General features: G+C 42.9%; 1 protein-coding gene across 2 annotated transcripts; it reads right to left on the bottom strand.

Moving 5' to 3' along the window:
* Window positions 1-31: 31 nt before the first annotated feature.
* On the bottom strand, window positions 32-18,591 carry dnai7 (dynein axonemal intermediate chain 7). 2 transcript variants are annotated; one of them, XM_048268456.1, is made up of 15 exons: window positions 18,512-18,591; window positions 17,770-17,857; window positions 16,853-16,944; window positions 16,240-16,344; window positions 15,812-15,949; window positions 14,784-14,918; window positions 14,445-14,548; window positions 13,954-14,257; window positions 13,614-13,731; window positions 13,086-13,249; window positions 12,079-12,262; window positions 10,924-11,138; window positions 8,926-9,084; window positions 8,456-8,569; window positions 32-559 (listed from the first exon to the last, which is right to left on the bottom strand). In XM_048268456.1, exons 1-15 carry the CDS (start codon window positions 18,536-18,538, stop codon window positions 284-286), a joined length of 2,223 nt encoding a protein of 740 aa, XP_048124413.1. In that variant the 5' UTR covers window positions 18,539-18,591; the 3' UTR covers window positions 32-283. The 2 variants fall into 2 exon arrangements, with proteins under 2 accessions (XP_048124413.1, XP_048124414.1); XM_048268457.1 differs by lacking the exon at window positions 18,512-18,591 and adding an exon at window positions 18,352-18,511.

Here is an 18,591-nt window from a genome sequence, read left to right as displayed (position 1 = left end):
GTGTCTGGTATCTGTTTTAGCAGGAGTTAAAAACACACACACACACTCACACTCTCTCTCTCTCTCTCTCTCAATCGTTCACTCATTCACACATGAGAGTGCATATGAGGCCTTGAGCATGTAGCTTAAATGTATGGTGTTTGCATAAGTGTATGTGTGTGTGTGTGTGTGTGTGTGTGTGCACTGACAAGTCTCTGTACATGTAACGATGTATGCAACCTGTGTGTGTGTGTTTTGCTCAGGAGTAGGTGAGCACTCTGTGTGTGTGTGTGTGTGTGTTTGTTCAGGAGTAGGTGAGCACCCGCGTGGCACACAGCAGCCTCTGCACAGTCTCCACATGGAGGTGGTGCGACGCGCACACGCGCTCCTTCGCCACGCCGCTCAAGCCGTCCAGCAGCATGTGCAGGAAGGTGGAGTGGAACTCGGAGCGCGGCGCCAGCTGCGGGCTGAAGGTGGCGTCGTCCTCGCCCATGGCCAGCCGCTGACTCCTCTGGGCACCCAGCAGGTACAGGGACCAGGCGTCGTCCTCCACCTGCTCCCCCTCCAGCTGCTCACATACCTGACGGAGAAGATCAGAAATCTTAAGAGTGAGATCAGAAGTATGTTTACACATTCAATGCATTCCTGTCATTGTTATCACTCTGGCAACACTATGAACAGACAATCCGCTCTGTGTGCTTCGGATTATACACTGATGGAACAAAATCAATTTCAATTTATTATCACTTATATAGCGCCAAAACATTGCACATGTCTCATGGCGCTTTACAGAGTGCTAAACAATCAGAGAAGGCCCATGGGTTACAGGGGTGAAGAAAAACTCCCTAGAACTGGAGATGCATGATACATGTTTGTAATCAACAATATACAGATGATATCAAGTGAATGTGCTGGGGGAATAGGGGGTGGAGGAGGGGTCAAAAGGTTCAGTTAATTTATGTACGTCCACCGTTTCAAAACACTTCCATTTCTATCAATCATTTGCCGTGTGTGTATGTATGTTGAGGCCCAAACATGGTGAGTAAGGGTGTCACGATTTCGATTTTATATCGAAATCCGTCGACATTACATCTCAATCTCGAACTTCGAACTTAAAAGTAGAATCGACGATGCAGCCACACCCCCAATGTCACGTCCAGCATGTATGCCAAGACGCACAAACACACGCACGTGCTGAACTGCAGCGTCAACACTCCTCTAATTTTAGGCTGCAGCCAGTTAAAATATACACATCAACCTACCGAAATCAAAGCCCCTCTTACTACTTTGAAATCACTGTTGTGGAAGGATTCATTCACGTCAATTAAAACTAACTTGGCCTAGGCTACTCAACTTAGCAAGTGAAAAGGTGATCTAGTTACAGTCCAAAGTTACTTTAAGGCTTAAAATGCACATTGATAAGAACATATTCCATGAACACTAACTTTGGGTCTCTTCGGAGTGTGCTGAAAGAATCAAATTATCATTCTGTGTTGTTTCATTTCACTATGTTCACGTCTCTGTTTTAACCTAATGTTAGTTGGGGGCCAAGCAGCGAAGCTGCGAAGGCACCCATTGTGTTTCTAGCTTTTCCTATTATTAAGTGTGCTTGCTGCAAAGCAGCACACTTATTGTTCTTCTTAAGTTTTATTATTAAGTGTGCTTGCTGCAAAGCAGCACACTTATTGTTCTTCTTAAGTTTTATTATTATTTTTCCCGTCTCCCTAATTTTTTGTCAGCTCTAGCGCCTAGGCCCTTTGAGACAGAGACATCGTTCCAACTTTAAAACGTCCGGTCAGTACCGGTGTAAGTTGGTCACGAAGATGACGTCAGGTGGGCGTGTCGTTCGTGTGCCATATTGGATTGAACAGAAAGCGAAACTAAATTTTCACAGGTCACAAATTTGGTCCGAACGCCACGAAACTTGACGTACATTATCCTTGGACCAAGCCTCACAAAAGTTACTGGAAGGATTTTTGATTTTTGAAAGCGTTTGCCCGTCACAGCCAAACGAAATCGGCGGCGAAGCTCCGAAACAGGAAGTCGTCCATATCTCAGGAACACTGTCACATATCGATACCAAATTTTGTGTATGAACTGGGGACTCCAGTGTGAGGGTGCATAAAAAAAAAAAAAAAAAGAAATATTCTAAAAGTTTCCATCATTTGGCATACCACCCATCCATTTATAGTAACTATCACCTTTCACATTTGCAGTTGCATCTGCAATGCCTTCCAAGTATGCACAATCTCTCCAGGAGCCACAATGTCTCTGGGCAGGCTTGCCCAATCATGAAATTCTTGCTCCTTACTCTGCCATGGGATAGTATGGACTTACGGATTAAAATTGCAAGGAGAGTAGTAGCTATATATAGCTTACATAATAGAGTTGTTTTCACATTGATGGTATTCAAATAAAAATTGTCCTTATTGTTAAATGTCATGATGGGAGAGTATTATTAAAAATGTTACAAGTATGCAAATTCATATATTTACGGGAAATGAGGTTTTACTGGGTTGTTTTGTTGTAAAGACATGCAAGGCATTCTGGGCCATGACAAACAGTGGTCGGCAGCGTTAACTTGATTTCTTGTATTAATATGAATAGGTGTTTCTGTAAACCTAGGGACAATAAACAGCTATCTCTGTTACAAAAACGAGCTGCTAGTTCCCTCTTCAATGAGCGATTATGATAAAAAGATTGTTTTCCTAAAAGCATGGAGTTGACGAAAGAATAAGCAAGCAATGTCACGTTAATGCTGAACGCTTGGTGGCAACGTTGTATTACATTTTACTAAATACGGTGGCATTAGTGAGCTTCATAAGTAAGGAAGGTGCAAATATGTAATTTATCATGGGAAATTATTGGAAATGTTATTTCTTGTTTATTCTAATTGCAAACCACACACATCCATTCGTAATCACTCGTACACTTTTGATACCATTGGTTTCAAAGACTGTCATTTCGTTTATTTGTTGTTGCCTAGCAACTCTGGGAACAACAGAGCAAAGATTCTAGAACAGAGCTTCAGAGAGACACGTTTTGAGTTCGTGTCCAAGTGCCTAAAATATCGGTTTCCATGTGTATGTGCTGGATGGTGTGCCCCCACCTACCCACCTACACACTACACACACACACACACACAGTCACTGCTCCACTCCCCTCCCGCCCACACACACATCTTCACTGTCATCACTCACATACATAACATACAGTACTCTGCTTGCAATAGTAAGTCCCTGCCCCCCCCCCCCTACATACACAGCACATTATTTCATCAGGAAGCTTCTCCAACACACATCCCCAACATACTTACAGCACACTGCCCCCCCCCCCCCCCAAATACACAGCACATTGTCTCATGAGGAAGCTTCTCCAACACACATATTGCACACTGCCCTCTCCAACACAGCACACTATCCCATCTCCCCTGTCATCCCCCAACACACACACAAGACCCCTGGCAGTTGGGTTAGCCCCCTTGAGCAGTGGATCTGCCCAAGGTTTCTTCCTTGGTAATGCCCCTGTTGCTCTTGGTGCTCCTTGTTGGTGCCCCCACCCACTATCCAATCCTCCCCACCTTTTTATGCAGCCCTTGCCACTTAATCTACTAAACCCCTCTTCTACTGCACTTTTACCCCCCCCCCCCCCCATTAATGCACAAATAGGCTGACACCAGACATAATTTCACTGCATTTCTTACTTCCAGTAACTATATGCATGTGACAATAAACTTCCTTGTATCCTTGTATCCTTGTATAAATAAATAGCCTTCCAACAGGTTGAGGCGGAGCTTTGATACCAACGTTATCGATTAGTTTCAGTTTCTCTCGGCGCAGACGCCGCATTGAATGAATGCTCATACCACCACTTAATTGTAGGGCTCCATGTTTAATGACATCGATAGCAGAAACGTTTGTTTTCTTTTTTTCGCCGATCCGCGGTTTCTTGATCAACTGGCGCAGCAAATTATCAGATGAAGCACCGGGCCTAATTTCCTCCCGACTCCAGCGGACCAGCAGTCTCCATGTTGCGGACCCATATTTTGAGAAATGCTGAATAGACCACAACCAATTTCAATACTCCGACACGGTCACCGTTAGACTAGGGGGAGAAGGGATGAGAAAAGATCTGGCCACAGTTCTTCCAGAACTTCGTGCCAAGTAAAAGCGTTATCGGTTTGTGTGAATGAAACGAAGCGTAGGCCATAGTGTGACATCGCGTAAAACCAATGGTGTAGAGATGGCGCCACAGGTTTTTTTTAAGTGAGCCACGTTTGCATGTAGGCAATTTATATTCACAATACTTGGGCCTACTAAAATAAATATTATTTTATTGCATTTGTATTGGTTGTTTAGAGTAAAAAAAAACAATCGGTCGGTATTAACGCAAGTTTACAACCGGCAAGTCGGTCGGACTAAAAGGGGAAAAAAATAAATATTTGGGTCGGTTCTAAATTGACAGGGTCGGTCGGGTTACGGCAAACGAAAATATTTTTAAGGATGGCCTAAGTGTGAATGAAGTGGCCACTTCTTAATGGGACTCGCTGTATGGAAGTAGGCTAAGTAAAATAGATAAGATCAAATAAGGTTAGGATATGCCCGCTTGACAACGGCAGAGATAGAACTGGCCTTTGGCCATAGCAACCATCCATTTAGAACGACTGGCCTTCATAGCAACCAAAGATCTTAGCTGTGATTCATGTACAGTAAGCATTCAATGTGATGCAAAGTATAGAAAGGTGATGAAATATACAGAGACAGGTCAAGAAATATAGTGCAATGTAGACAGTAGTATACAGTTGATTTACAGAAGGTGGTTTAGAGTAATATGAATTAAATATAAATATGTGCAGTGTATTAGCAGTTATCTCATACAATAAGTAGAATGATGTATGTAGATGTAGCAGTAACATTATAATAGTAGAAATAATAATATAGATATATGCAGTGTATTAACAGAATATAATAAAACAGAATAAATATGGATATTCAATATGACAAATATATAACAGATATGTACATAAAATACAGCTATGTGCAGTGTGGAAACAGTGTCATTGTAGTACAGAAACAACATTATAAGAGTAGTAAGAATAAGTTTATGTGCAGGATGAATAGTATAAAGATCAGTAGAATAACTATGTATAAATGTAATTACAGTAGGCCTATGTACATTTGTAAATAAATAGAAAACTATGGGTGAGGGGGATAAATTAATTTTATTTAATCGTAAAAGTAAATTGCATTCAATTAAATTGCAATTAAAAATCTTTCCAGTAGGCTTTAATGTCACGCAAAAAGTACAACCAAAGCTGAGCTTGATCAACTAGAACGTCTAAAGAACCAGAACTTGAGTGTAGTTTTTTGCTGGGTCCCAGGCCATGTTGGTCTGAGGGGAAATGAGAAAGCGGACAGTGCTGCTAAGCAAGCCCTCAATGAAGAAGTCACAGAATGTCAAATCCCTGCCCCAGACCTTAAACCTATACTGAACTCTTACATCTCAGATAAGTGGCAATCTGAATGGGATTAATGTACCAACAACAAGCAAGGAATGTGAATTTTGGCACATTTTCACGATCCACTGGGTCGTTATGGGCCACACAAAATACGGTGTTGCTAAAATTACTCCTATTGTGGCTATTAGAGACATGCGTTCATGAGTATCCAGCTACATTCAATGAGTTAAGTAAAATACATTCACACACAAAAAAAACCCCATCACTAATGTTGTGGACATTCCTTTATTCTGAGATACATCAATAGGCTCTCAAAACAATCCCAAACAGACATTAGGTCTTTATAGAGCAAATCCATATAGATTATTTGTCAAATAAACCAGTAAAACAGAATTAGGGGATGGAATATATAACATTCACACTCATAGCTCATATTTCTAAAATAAATCAGTGAAAAAATATCCTGACAAACAAGCAGCATTTTAATGCCTTAGTCATATTTCATAATTTCAAAATTTTCTCTAGGTTACCTGATAGCCCAGTTTGAGAGGTGCAAGACGTGACATTATTTATTTTTGCAGCCAATCACTGCTGTTGTTTTATTTTATTGATTTGATTTTTAGTCATAGAAGCTAAATTCGAAGGCAGGCCACAGGTAAAAGCCAACGAACCGCATTCACCCATAGAAGGCAATAGTTGAATAGAGCTTTTGAGGTATTGCCACTGCTCCAACACTGAAAGGCACTGTTAGAATGCTTGGATCAAGCCAGATTCAGCATAGCGTATGTCACTGTCTGCTCACGTTGGTGACCGGACCAGGGCAAGCACACTTTCGCAGTTCCCGCCGGAAATGCAGTCTAGTTATTACACATCTTTCCTCTGCCATTGAAATCTATGGCAGCCCATAGAACCGTCTGGTGAAAAGTTGTGAAATTTGGCACACTAATTAGGCTGAATCCCAGGATTAATTTCACCAAATTTCGAGTCCGCATCCCGAGTGCTCTAGCGCCACCAACAGGCCAAATTTGGACATGCGTTCATGGATGTAACTTCTGACCCGTTGGCCCGATTTTGAAAATTGAGGTACCATTGGAATCCTTGGACCAGGCCGAGTTCAACACACCCTATGACGTCATTTTCCGCCATGATGGATTTTCCGCCATATTGGATTTTATTGAAAGTGAAACTAATTTTTCACAGGTCACAAATTTTGTCTTCGGAACTTAAACCGTTCACCCGTAACAGCCAATCAAAATTTGCGGCGAAGCCGCCAAACAGGAAGTGAGCTCATATCTCAGCAACCCATTCATCTATCATAACCAAACTTAGTACATGTACTCAGGACCCAATCAGGGGGACGCTCAAGAAATCTGGTGACCTTTCACCTCTAGGGGGCGCTGTAATTAAGAAACATGCCTTTTGGCCTGTAGCTGCTGTTGTGCTTAGAATTAAAATGCACTAGTGGTTTCAGGTAATACTGTTGGAGGTCCTTAGGCCAACCCAGGCCAACTTGTGATGTCATCATAATTGATTCGGCCGCCATATTGGATTTAATCAAAAACATCAAAAAGTTTTCACAGGTCACAAATTTCATCTGATCTTCACCAAAATTGGCACAGACCATCTTCAGACCATAACCTATCAATATATTGCTTTCTGGAACAATTGACAAAAGTAGTCTTCCGTAACAGCCAATCGAAATTGGTGGCGAAGCCGCCAAACAGGAAATAAGCTCATATCTCATCAACCCTACTATGTATCATAACCAAACTTACTACATAGATTCATGACCCCATTAGGAGGACGCACAAAACATTTGGTGACCTTTGACCTGTAGGGGGCGCTGTAATTAGCAATATTGCATTTTGATCTGTAGTTGCTGATGTGTTTTATCAATCTTTTATTTTTTGATGTGAAACTGATGACAACATGTTCCATCCAGTTCATTCTAATGCGTGCATGCAACGGCAGGGCGGGGTGGGACAGGGTGGGACGGGCAGGGGTGATTAGGTGGGGGGGGCTTGCTGGCGGAGGCGGAAGCAATACTCAGCCCTGTTTCAGCCCAACAAAGTCAGTTATGTTTTGATGTGACACTTGTTGAAAGTGTTGATCGCGGGTGTCTGAGTTCTATCTTGTCGCCGTGGCTACTTCGGCCTATTCTGCTTGGCCCCCTCATTGCTGCTTGCAGCTATATTTCTGTTTACATTACAACCTCGTGGTTGGAACGGTTTCAAAATAAAAAGCGGTTTCAAAATAAAAGCCTCCCGAAACAGAAAAGGAAAAGGCCAAAACGAGTAAATAACATATAAGAAATGCGTTAATAGTAATATTAAAAAAGAATATCGAAAATCGAATCGTGACTTTAAAATCGAAAATTACATCGAATCGAGGATTTGGAGAATCGTGACACCCCTAATGGTGAGGAGTTAGTGAATTCATGAGCCAGTATTATGAAGAAGCAAATCCATAGCAAATGTGGTTTTGCCCACCTCCCAACAGCACCTTAATGGAGCTGAAGTTTAGTTAGTCCTGTACTGGCTGACTGTACACGGTAGCTGGGAGTGACTGACTAGTATAACTCGGAATGAACTGGAATGAGTTACGGGCTTCCCTGTTTTGCAATATTTACAAACCTGTCAGTCAAGTCCGGGATCTCCGCTCAAGTTCCTCTTGCTGACACTGAATTCCATATCTAATAAACTTCCTCATTGGCACAGTTCACACAGAGTGCAGTGTTTGTAAGTTTGTGTCTGAGTGTATGAAAGAGTTTGGAGACTACCAAAACTTAACTAATACCTGAGTAACTTCTTCAGAATCAACCTGAACAATTTCTAGTTTCTAGATTATGGCTTTTATGGATTAGTTTATGCATCTGTGCCTCTGACAGTGTAGAAGGTTGTTTTTTTCCCTGCTTGTTGTTTGTGTGTGTCTCAGAACAATTGTGTTGTAGTGTGTGTGTGTGTGTGTGTGTGTGTGTGTGTGTGTGTGTGTGTGTGTGTGTGTGTGTGTGTGCTGTACCTTTAATACCAGGTGTTCTTGTCCACACTGTGAGTTCCATCGGCTCCAGGCAAAAGCCACAGCTGAGGAGACCAGGGCCATCTGCTCATAGACCGTGTGCTCAATCAGCGGATCCTAACTCACACACACACACACACACACACACACACACACACACACACACAGTGATGCACATACAGAGACAGAGAAAGTAAATGAATAAATAAATGAATGTTCCCCACTTCCCACAGGCCTTTTCTTTTCCTCAGCTTGTATGTCAACAGCACAGGATTATTGGTTTGCACAGGACATGTAAGGGATTTATAAAAAAAACTTTCACTTTCAACTCGAATCCACGCTCCAGTCATGGGTGGCATGTCTGTCTATTACTGCAATACTGCTTTCTGAGACCGCCCTACGAAACACTGGACTGAGGTTGAGGGTACTCCGAGACAGACGCAGTCTCACCACACTCTGTGTGTAGGGCTCACCTTGGCGTTGACGCTGACATACTTGTCTGAGTGATCGCTGGTGAAGATGTTGATGCCGGCGCTGGTCATGGCCGCCTGGAGCGCTGGCGCACTCATCCACCGGTCAAGGAGGTGGGCGGGAGCGTGCTCATGCTCCGTCTGAAGCATGCACTGGTCACCCTGGCAACACACAAACAATCAATGGCTGTATATATAGTGAAGAGGATGAATATAGGATGTATATATATATATATATATATATATATGGGCGAGACAGTGGAGGGATTGTGGCCTTTAGTTCTATACAACATAACTGAATGGAGCCACATCGGTCATCTTTTTATACAGACTATACAAACAATTGCTTCACCCAAAGCAACTGGTGAGCCGTGACGTACACAAATAGCCCGTCAAGGATGATTAATGCTTTGAAAATGATGATGCAAGTTTACAGGGTGCTGCAGGTTTACAGAAAGAGAAGGGAAGAGGATAAGTCCAAGCAGGCACTGTGATATTGACCCGATTTGAGCACCAAATCAGTCTGATCCAACAAACTTTTGAATTCCTGTCTGATTTGTCATGTAGTAGGTACACAACGCCTGACTAGAAGACAATGTTCCAGCTCAGATCCAACCCTACTGGATATCTGACATGTCAGATTTTTATTTTGGCTGTCATACAATGTAAGCAGTAAAATATACAGTGTGAGCACAGCAATCACGTCCGATTGAAATGTGTAGTGCGAGTTATCATGTCATATGAACAAAAAAACACATTGTCTGCCCAGCTTAATATTGCAACTCTGAAGACTGTATTTGTATTTGCAAATATCCTGTGCCGTACACATACATATAAACACATTCACAAGCACAAACTACATTAACACCCAGACTTTACCCTGTGAGAACACCTTGCATTGACATAAGCACTTCATATTTGCATGAGTATATAAGTTGTATGTAAATGCCCTGATATACTATCACATGAAATTTGCCTTTTGGTTCTTCAAAGCCACATGCAATACAATGAGGGCACACAGAGGCCTTGGTGTGGTCTCAGGAAATGTGACTAAGCTCTGTTAATAAGTCCTTTTAGACATGAAAGGCTGCTCAGTACTCATACTGGATATCTGCTCTCCTATAATATACAGATGTAATGTTTATTGTTATTCTGTGTTGTAAGTGTCTGGATAAAAAATAAATAAATAAATAAATAACATTTCCTTCTCTATTACTGGCAGTGTGATGCTGATTGACATCTCGTCAGGGTGTGTCAGGTGGATGTGCCAGAGTGTGCTCTGCTACGTGCAGGGAACTGAACTCAATATGATTTCTGATCGTCACAGGCTCCTACCTCCATCTTTTGTGGGATTGCCTCCTGGTCTTTCCTTTTTGGAAACAAATCATTAAAACTATTGCCGATTGGTTAGCCACACCATTGCCAGAGTCTCCCCAGCTGTGTCTACTTGGAGATAGGTCCTTTTTGCCACCAGGGGTTTCTAAAGTGGAATCTGCTCTGACACTAGCTGGGTTTATCACTGCAGTACGAATCATTCTTTGACACTGGAAAAGCCAAGTAAGGCCTAGTTTTACAGAGTGGCTGAAGTTAATAACAGACACAGCCTCATTTGAAGATCTTATTGCAAGACTGAATGATGGTAGGGGTAAATTCTATCAGGTCTGGTCGCATTTTATCAATTTGAACTAACTAGTGCCCCATAATTAATATTATCAAGCCTAATTCGATCTCAGCCAAGCCCTCTTGACTGAATGCAATGCAAAACTTGTAATGGCCACTTGGGGGCACTCTTATTCCCTTGATGGTAGTCTTGCTGTTCTAAAACACCTGGGTTGGTTTAGAAATGTTATATATAATTATATATAAATGTTATATATAATGATATATATATAATCAATATCAAATAATTACATTTGATATTTATTATTCACATCTACTCAACACTATGAAGCTCTCGTGACTTAATACCCATCTGTCTCTGATGGCTATAGGTGTTCCTACCTTGATGGTGATTCGGACGTCTATGAGGGCCCCAGTGATGGTGAGGAGGGCCGAGTCCTGAGCCAGGGGCCTCAGCTCCCAGTCCTGGAAGGGCATGTTGGCGTACATGTCCTGCATGAGCGTGAAGGCGTAGAAGGCGTCCATGTTGAAGGAGACCCTCCTGGCCTCTGCTTCGTACGACACATCGCTGATGCAGTCTGTTTTCCAGTGCTGGTCTGGAGCAGGGAGAGTTGTCATAGAGACATTAGAGAGACGCCTGATCACAGTTCCTGCACTGTTTTTTTTTTCTGTTTTTTTTCTTTAATAGTCACAGCAGTAAAGGCTTTTTCATAAATAATAGTAATACTGTTTATTTTTTATAAGCAGGGCAGTACAGGCTATTTTTCCTCTTTTTCATATATAATACGTACATTGGTATATTTCTTTATACAGTGTTTTTAATTCCAACACTGTGTGTAATCTGAATGTTTTTCTTATTATCTATGTAAATTGCTGCTGCAACACTGCAATTTCCCCTTGATGATGAATAAAGTAATTATCTGCTTAAATCTCAATTACAATTCCTATAATGAAGTGCTGCTAACTGAGCACACCTAAAGGGGACTTCACATTGTATGCGGCATGCGCTGCGCTCGTCGCTAGGTTGCTCTTGGTTGAGGTAATGTCCCATAGATTTTTGATGTGCTTGTCGTGGGGCTCAGCGCAAAATACCGGTACCTGTGATTTACAGCGTGCCACGGTCAAAGTTCAAAATTGTTGAACTTCGACCACAGTACACGCAAGAGCAGCAGAGCAGCAAAACGTCGTTTGCGCTTTGCTCGGCGCAGCGGCAGGCCATTGAAAATAATAATTATTATTATTATTATTATACCTTGGACTTATATAGCGCCTTTCATGGTACCCAAGGTCGCTTTACAACACATAGATGAGAGGACCTCACTAGTAACCACCACCAATGTGTAGCACCCACCTGGGTGATGCACGGCAGCCGATATGCGCCAGAACGCTCACCACACACCATCTTGAGGTGGAGAGTGAGGGAGTGAATGAGCCAATTACAGTACCAATGGGTTTCATAGTGCAGCGCTGCCAGAGGTGAGTGAGAGTTGAGATTAGAATTATGATCTACTTCAGACAAGCATCCGTCCACCTCACCTGCGGGGTCCCATCTGGCCACCTGGGGGTCCTCCAGGAAGATGACCGTGTCTGGCAGCTTGACAGACACCCCGACTGGAAGGTAGGAGAGGGCGCCGCTCTCGTCCAGTTTGCCAGAGGTGGAGCTGTGCAGAGGGGTTTGCTCTGAGGGGTAAGGGAACACCTGCAGGCCTGTGTCCAGCAGCTGACCAGATGGTAGAGGAGGAGAGAGAGAGAGAGAGAGAGAGAGAAGCAGAACATAACCCCAGTGTCATGGAGCAGGGAGGTCATTATGTCTGCTGTACATCTGTTCTGAACAACAGAACCACTCGTTTGCATTGTTCTCATAGTGTTTAACAAACAAGTCAAGAAACCAGAAACTACTTTTCTCATATCCAGCACGTACAAGCACATTCAGATTTACAGATACAGATTTTATTTAAGTATCTAAAAAAAGGTATCTCATGGCAAAAGAAAATAAGTTATCAGCCCACTGGAATGGTTGGTTCGTCTTTGCATCTTAGGAAGTACTTACTGTATGAGCATATGACATGAGTCACTGCCCCAGAGTGCTTGTCTATTCATCTAAACACAGTTCACATCCTCTAGCCCAGGGGTTACCATAAGCCGGTGTGCCTTGGCGTTTTGGTTTGATTTCTGGGGTGCCTTAGCCCCAAAAAGCTTGAGAACCTCTGCTCTAGCTACTCTCCATGCTTAAAGGTGAAGGTACATGGGGCAACGTTTTGAGCCAAGTTGCCAGGCAATAACATCACAGGTTCCTAATGTTCTGGTCTAATGTTTGATGGTCCTGGCCATAGGCTGTATGGTCATGGCAAGTTGTCTGCTGATGATTTAAGATCTCTGGTTAAAAATGTATTGGCAAATAAAACTGCCCAAAAATCAATGGTCAGTGCTATTGTTCGACAACATTGCTTTAAAGATTACCCTGTGTACTATCATCACCTTAAGACCACATGGGATTTTTCTGGAATATTCCAGAGGCAGGTTCAACGGCTCTGCAGACTCACCTGTCGGATCTCCCAGCCGTTGAGCGAGTGAGCCTGAGGTGGCAGGTGGAACGCATCAAAGTAGAAGACGCCGCCCAGAGAGCTCAACTGGTGCAAGTCCACTATGCTCTCCACCAGGCTGTCGGCCACTGGGTCCACAGCGGGTGACGGGGAGCCACCCTCACCTTTGACCACAGAGAGACAACAGTATTGGTGTAACGTAATGGCTAGCCAGAGGGTAGTGTTATGCAGTGGGTAAACCTCACGCTACGACACCTTTAAGGTGTTATTTGGAGTTTTTTATTTTATTTTCAAACATTCAAAAATGACCAAAAACTAGCAACCGAAGCAACTAGCAACGTGAAGAAACAACAATTTTGATGGGCTGTCTGAAATGCCTATGCTCTGTTTTGTTCTGTGTAATGCATGTTGTTGTGCATGCTGTGCTCTGCTGCTCTCTCTCTCCCCTCTCTCTCTCTCTCTCTCTCTCACACACACAAACATCCATCTCTCCCTCTCTCTGTTCTTACACTAGGAGCACTCATTCACCTGAGTCTATGCCCTCTACCATGGTCTCAGTCTCCTCTGGCTCATTCCCATGTTCATCTACTGGCTTCAGTGCAGCACTCTTCCTGTCCTCCTTCCCAGACTGCATACTGACAGCAGTCTGCAACACACACACACACACACACACACACACATTCAGGCTACATGACAGACAATCTGAGTGCTTGCTGCTGATATCAACTCACTCCTACTAGCGCACACCAACCCACAAACATGTTTTGAACCACCATCCATCCATCCATCCATCCATCCATTCATCCATTAATCTGCTCATCCATTAATTCATTCATCTATCTATCCTCTCATGAATTCATGAACACACCTTCCTGCCCTCTGACTTAAGCGACATCACTTCAGCCTCCTCCCCCGGGAGAACACTTCCTCTCCCCTCGCCTTCCCCCTCCGTCTCCGCAGCGGCAGGGGTGTCCTGGGGCCCCTGCGGCTCCTGGTCGCCCCCGGCGACAATGCTGGCGAAGGAGCTGCGCGAGCGTGGCGGCGTGGGCCGACTCAGGTGGGACAGGTGGTCGTAGCGCGCGTGCAGGATGCGGACGGCCACGTCGCCCACGGCCAGCTGCTTGGGCAGCCTGAAGCTCAGCTCCACCTCCTGGAATTCGAAACCTTTAAACCTGCAGAGAACACAGACACACAGGCACAACTAGAATAACTCACACACACACACATACTCTCATTGAGCCCGCATGTGATATGGGACACTGACACTACTGCTTCCCTCCTACCCAAACATTTTCTTTAAGATAAAACTTTTAAAAAGTAAAAAGTTTTAAGGTAATACTTTTCTTATGAAGGATATACCTTGGGTTCTTGTTCAGGTTGGCCCAGAGACACAGAGTGATGTTCTTGTCTTGGATCACTGTCTGCATATTCCCTGTTTCGATATCCGACTGAGTCTTTGCCAACTGCCGAAAACAAACAAATAATAACAACATATGAACATAAGGTGTAGTTCAATCCAGACAATCAGTATTTCTAGTCTACATTAAAGTGTCTAAAGAGCAGTTGTGTGACACATGTTTTTGAAAACAGAACAAGGCTATACATATGATATCAATGGTTAAAATGCAACAATGAAATATCTAGAGCAAAAATGTGAATAAATGAAGTTGTTCTCAGTATCTCGCCGAAGTGGCCCACCTTGAGAACTTCCTCAGTGATGAGGTTCTGTTTGGCGAGGATGAGTTCCTGGAGCGACTGCAGCGTCTCCTTGTGCTGGATGGCCTCCTGAGGCTCCGGTTGGTCAGCCAACAGACCCTCCAGCTCATCAATGAGCTGCACAGAGAAGATGACCCATCACATCAACCTGCATGTCACATGTATACTGACACATACTACAGTGTGCAATGTGTATGAGAGTATGCCTCATGGACTGTCCCTACAATACTTTACTGTATTATTATCATTAACAACCATATTTCATGTGTTGTTTCTATAATATCTTATGACATATCCACTTTAGATACTATGTTGATACTGATCAAAGACAATAATTCAATAAGTATTGTTAAATTATCAATTAAATTAAATTATATTATAATATAATAATTGGAGTGTGTTGGGGTGTTTTCCCATCTCATTCACTAACTAGATTAATTTGCATGGTAATCTGCATATTGAAATAACTGTATATTGCAATTATATGCACAGTCATTGTCAATGTTAGTTATAACAGTGAGTGAAATGACGCTGCCAGTGAGCAGGCTCTTAGTGTGTCATGTTGACATGCAGGTGATGCTGGTCAGATGAGAGAGCTTGACCCTCAGTGCCAGGTCACACTGCTGCAGGATTGGTTTGTCATGAACAAGCATGTTTCGTGTGCTTAATGGTCTTTTGGGCCCCCACCTTCGACTTCGCTGCCACCGTCGACTTCAAGGCATCTAATCCTGACCCTAACACTAGCTCTTGCCTAACCCTAGTGCCTTCCAGGCAGTGCTGCCTTGAAGTCGACGGTGAGGGCCCAAAAGACCATATAATATTTTGCTTCATGTGCTGTTTCTCTAATATCTTATGATATATCCGCTTTAGATACTATGTTGATACTGATCAAAGAAAAGATATTGTTAAATGCTAAATTAAATAAAATCATAAACATAATCATTTTGGAGTGTGTTGTGTTTTTCTTTCTGCCATGTTGATGAACAGGTGGTGGTCAGAGAGAGCTTTACCCTCAGTGCCAGATCACACTGCTGCAGGATGGGTTTGACCTGAGCCTCAGGGTCCTCCCGCCAGAGCGTGATGAAGGTGTTGATCTCCTGCAGCACCGAGGGGTCTGGGCTGCCATCACAACGCATGTAGCGCTCCCACTGTGGACATTCAGCAAACGCTTACAAAATCTGTGGTCAGTCTAGTCTGTATGATTAGCTAATGCCTACTGCCTGCAAGTGTTCTACATCTCTCATAAAAGATAGTATTTCAGGGCCTGCGTTGACTACTGTTTTTTTTTGTTTTTTTTTGTCTTGAATTGTCTTGTCCATGGGCTTTAGCATAAGTTGCTTATAAATAAAAAATACAAAGATAAATGGCAACAATGCATTCAGATGAAGAACACAGCTTCAGTGACAAGAAGCATTTCAAAGCAACCTGATGAAGGCACCTTAGCTTTTTCCCTGGATTCAGACTCCCATTTACTGACAGCAGCCTGGTTTTTCTCCAGCAGATGGCGCAGTTCATTCAGCTCATCCTCTCTGCGTTCCTTGTCCTGTTAGAGGCCGCACACTAGAATCATTTACTCTCCCAGTCATGCCTCAATATGCCAACAATAATATAAGTATAAGTATATATACTCTTTTGATTCCGTGAGGGAAATTTGCATTTGCATTCTGCATTTAACCCAATCCGTGAATTAGTGAAACACAGCACACAGTGAGGTGAAGCACACACTAATCCCGGCGCAGTGAGCTGCCTGCAACAACAGCGGCGTTCGGGGAGCAGTGAGGGGTTAGGTGCCTTGCTCAAGGGCACTTCAGCCGTGGCCCACTGGTCGGGGCTCGAACCGGCAACCCTCCGGTTACAAGTGCAGAGTGCTAACCAGTGGGCCAGGGCTGCCCCCGTACTGTACTGCAGATTCATATTGGCTAAATTCTAAATTCTAAATGGCATAATTAGCAGATTGAACTCCTCCACACTGAAGCTCCCTGTCTCAACTTAAGATCCAATCTTGGTATCCAGTCAAATGTGACTCTGGTGGCCAGTGGATGACCCGTTACCTTGAGCTCCAGTATCTCCTGCTCCTCCTGCTCTTGCCGTTGTCTCTCCCTCCTCTCCTGCTCCTCTCGCTCCGCCACCAAACGGGCCTCCTCTGAGAAGACACAATATCACAGGCACACACACACGCACACACACACACACACACACACACACGCACACAAGCTGCATCATGCACGATGCCACTCAATACTCAACACTCAAAGTCACTACAACCACCGTCACTGAGCTATTTGATGTCTGGGTTATGTGTCTGTTTTCAGTCTTGGCGGCTGAGGGAGTTTCCACTTTTTGTTGTGCTTTGGAGTCCTACCAACTGAGAGTTACCATATCAATGTGCAGGTCTTCATGTTGAATAAAATGATCCATAGCTGCCTTGTGTTGTCTGCAGATGGCTGACAAAACCTACTCAGCAACATTCTTATACCATGAATATTTCTGGGTAAAAAAAACGTGTTGTTTGTATGTTTAGTTTATATGTGTGCATGTCCAGAAAAACAAATCCATAGTTGCAGTCCTACAATTTATCATTGTTGTCAGATTGTATTGGTTTTATGTTATGTATGTTCTAATTTGCGAATTCTGGGCAGACATTTGGTTAACCCAAAGAGGATTAGTGAGTATTTTGGTGATTACTGACATGAATTATATCAGGGAGCACGATAAATAAACATACCATAATAAACATGAACATAAACATAGAAGCCTACTGTTCCACATAGAATAACTGTCATATCATCCACAATGTTATGAAAAGCAAAAATGAATGCACACCACGTACACCAAGATTAACATCGTAAACTATTGGCTCAGACACGACTAGACTAGATTACGTCCAATAAACAGTCTGACTATGCAATATTGTTACTCTGTCGACAGTGGCGTTTAAAGTCAAAATAAGTTGCCACAGGAAACGTACCCTCCTCCTTATGTTTGCGTTCATCCTCCTCTCTCTGCAACCGCTCCTTCTCCCCTTTGCTCAGCTTGCCTCCTTTCTTTTTGCCTGACTATAAAAAAAAGTTTTATATTAGCAATATCGAGAGATGCAATACAACGAAAATGCATGCCCTAGAGATGTAGCTACAACCTTCAAGATATCACTAGTATTACTGCATTAGCCTATAACTCAATGCAAAAATGAGAAGGGATAGCAAGAAGCTCAGTAATGACTTTCCCATTCTTGTAATTAATCATTTGCGTAATGTAAAGAGAGTAGGATATATTATGTTAATCATTTGCGTAATGTAAAGAGAGTAGGATATATTATGTTAAGTTAGCACTAACGTTACAGCTATCTTGGCTGACCACACTTTCTGAGTAGAAGTTAGAAGCTAGCTAACGATACAGGTCTGACAACCTCCGTGGAATAAGTCACAACAGTTGCAATGCTTTCGCTATTAATGATATAACGGAGGTATAAACGAATGGTTTATAAGTACGTCAATATTCTAGTATAGCTCTATCAATGCAATAACTTGTTGGATGCTAACGTCTGTCTTACCATATTTCTCAATTCTTACAACTCGGTGTGTTCGTTGCCATAGTAACCATCCACGCTGACATACACAAACTGGTTTCAGCTCATTTCAGTCATTTTTAAAATGTGCACTTGGATTTTGTAAGATATTTAGATACTTAGTTCTTGGTCCAGTCGTGCTTACTTTTATGATTTTTTCCAATATTATCATTTCACCCGGGTCAGAAAATGGACCGATACGATTGGCTTTTGCCTATGACGTAG

Source organism: Alosa alosa, chromosome 17 (assembly GCF_017589495.1).
Source record: "Alosa alosa isolate M-15738 ecotype Scorff River chromosome 17, AALO_Geno_1.1, whole genome shotgun sequence".
Classification (NCBI taxonomy): Eukaryota; Metazoa; Chordata; class Actinopteri; order Clupeiformes; family Clupeidae; genus Alosa; species Alosa alosa.
Note: the sequence above shows the minus strand (reverse complement) of the source record. Positions and strands in the feature narration are given on the sequence as shown.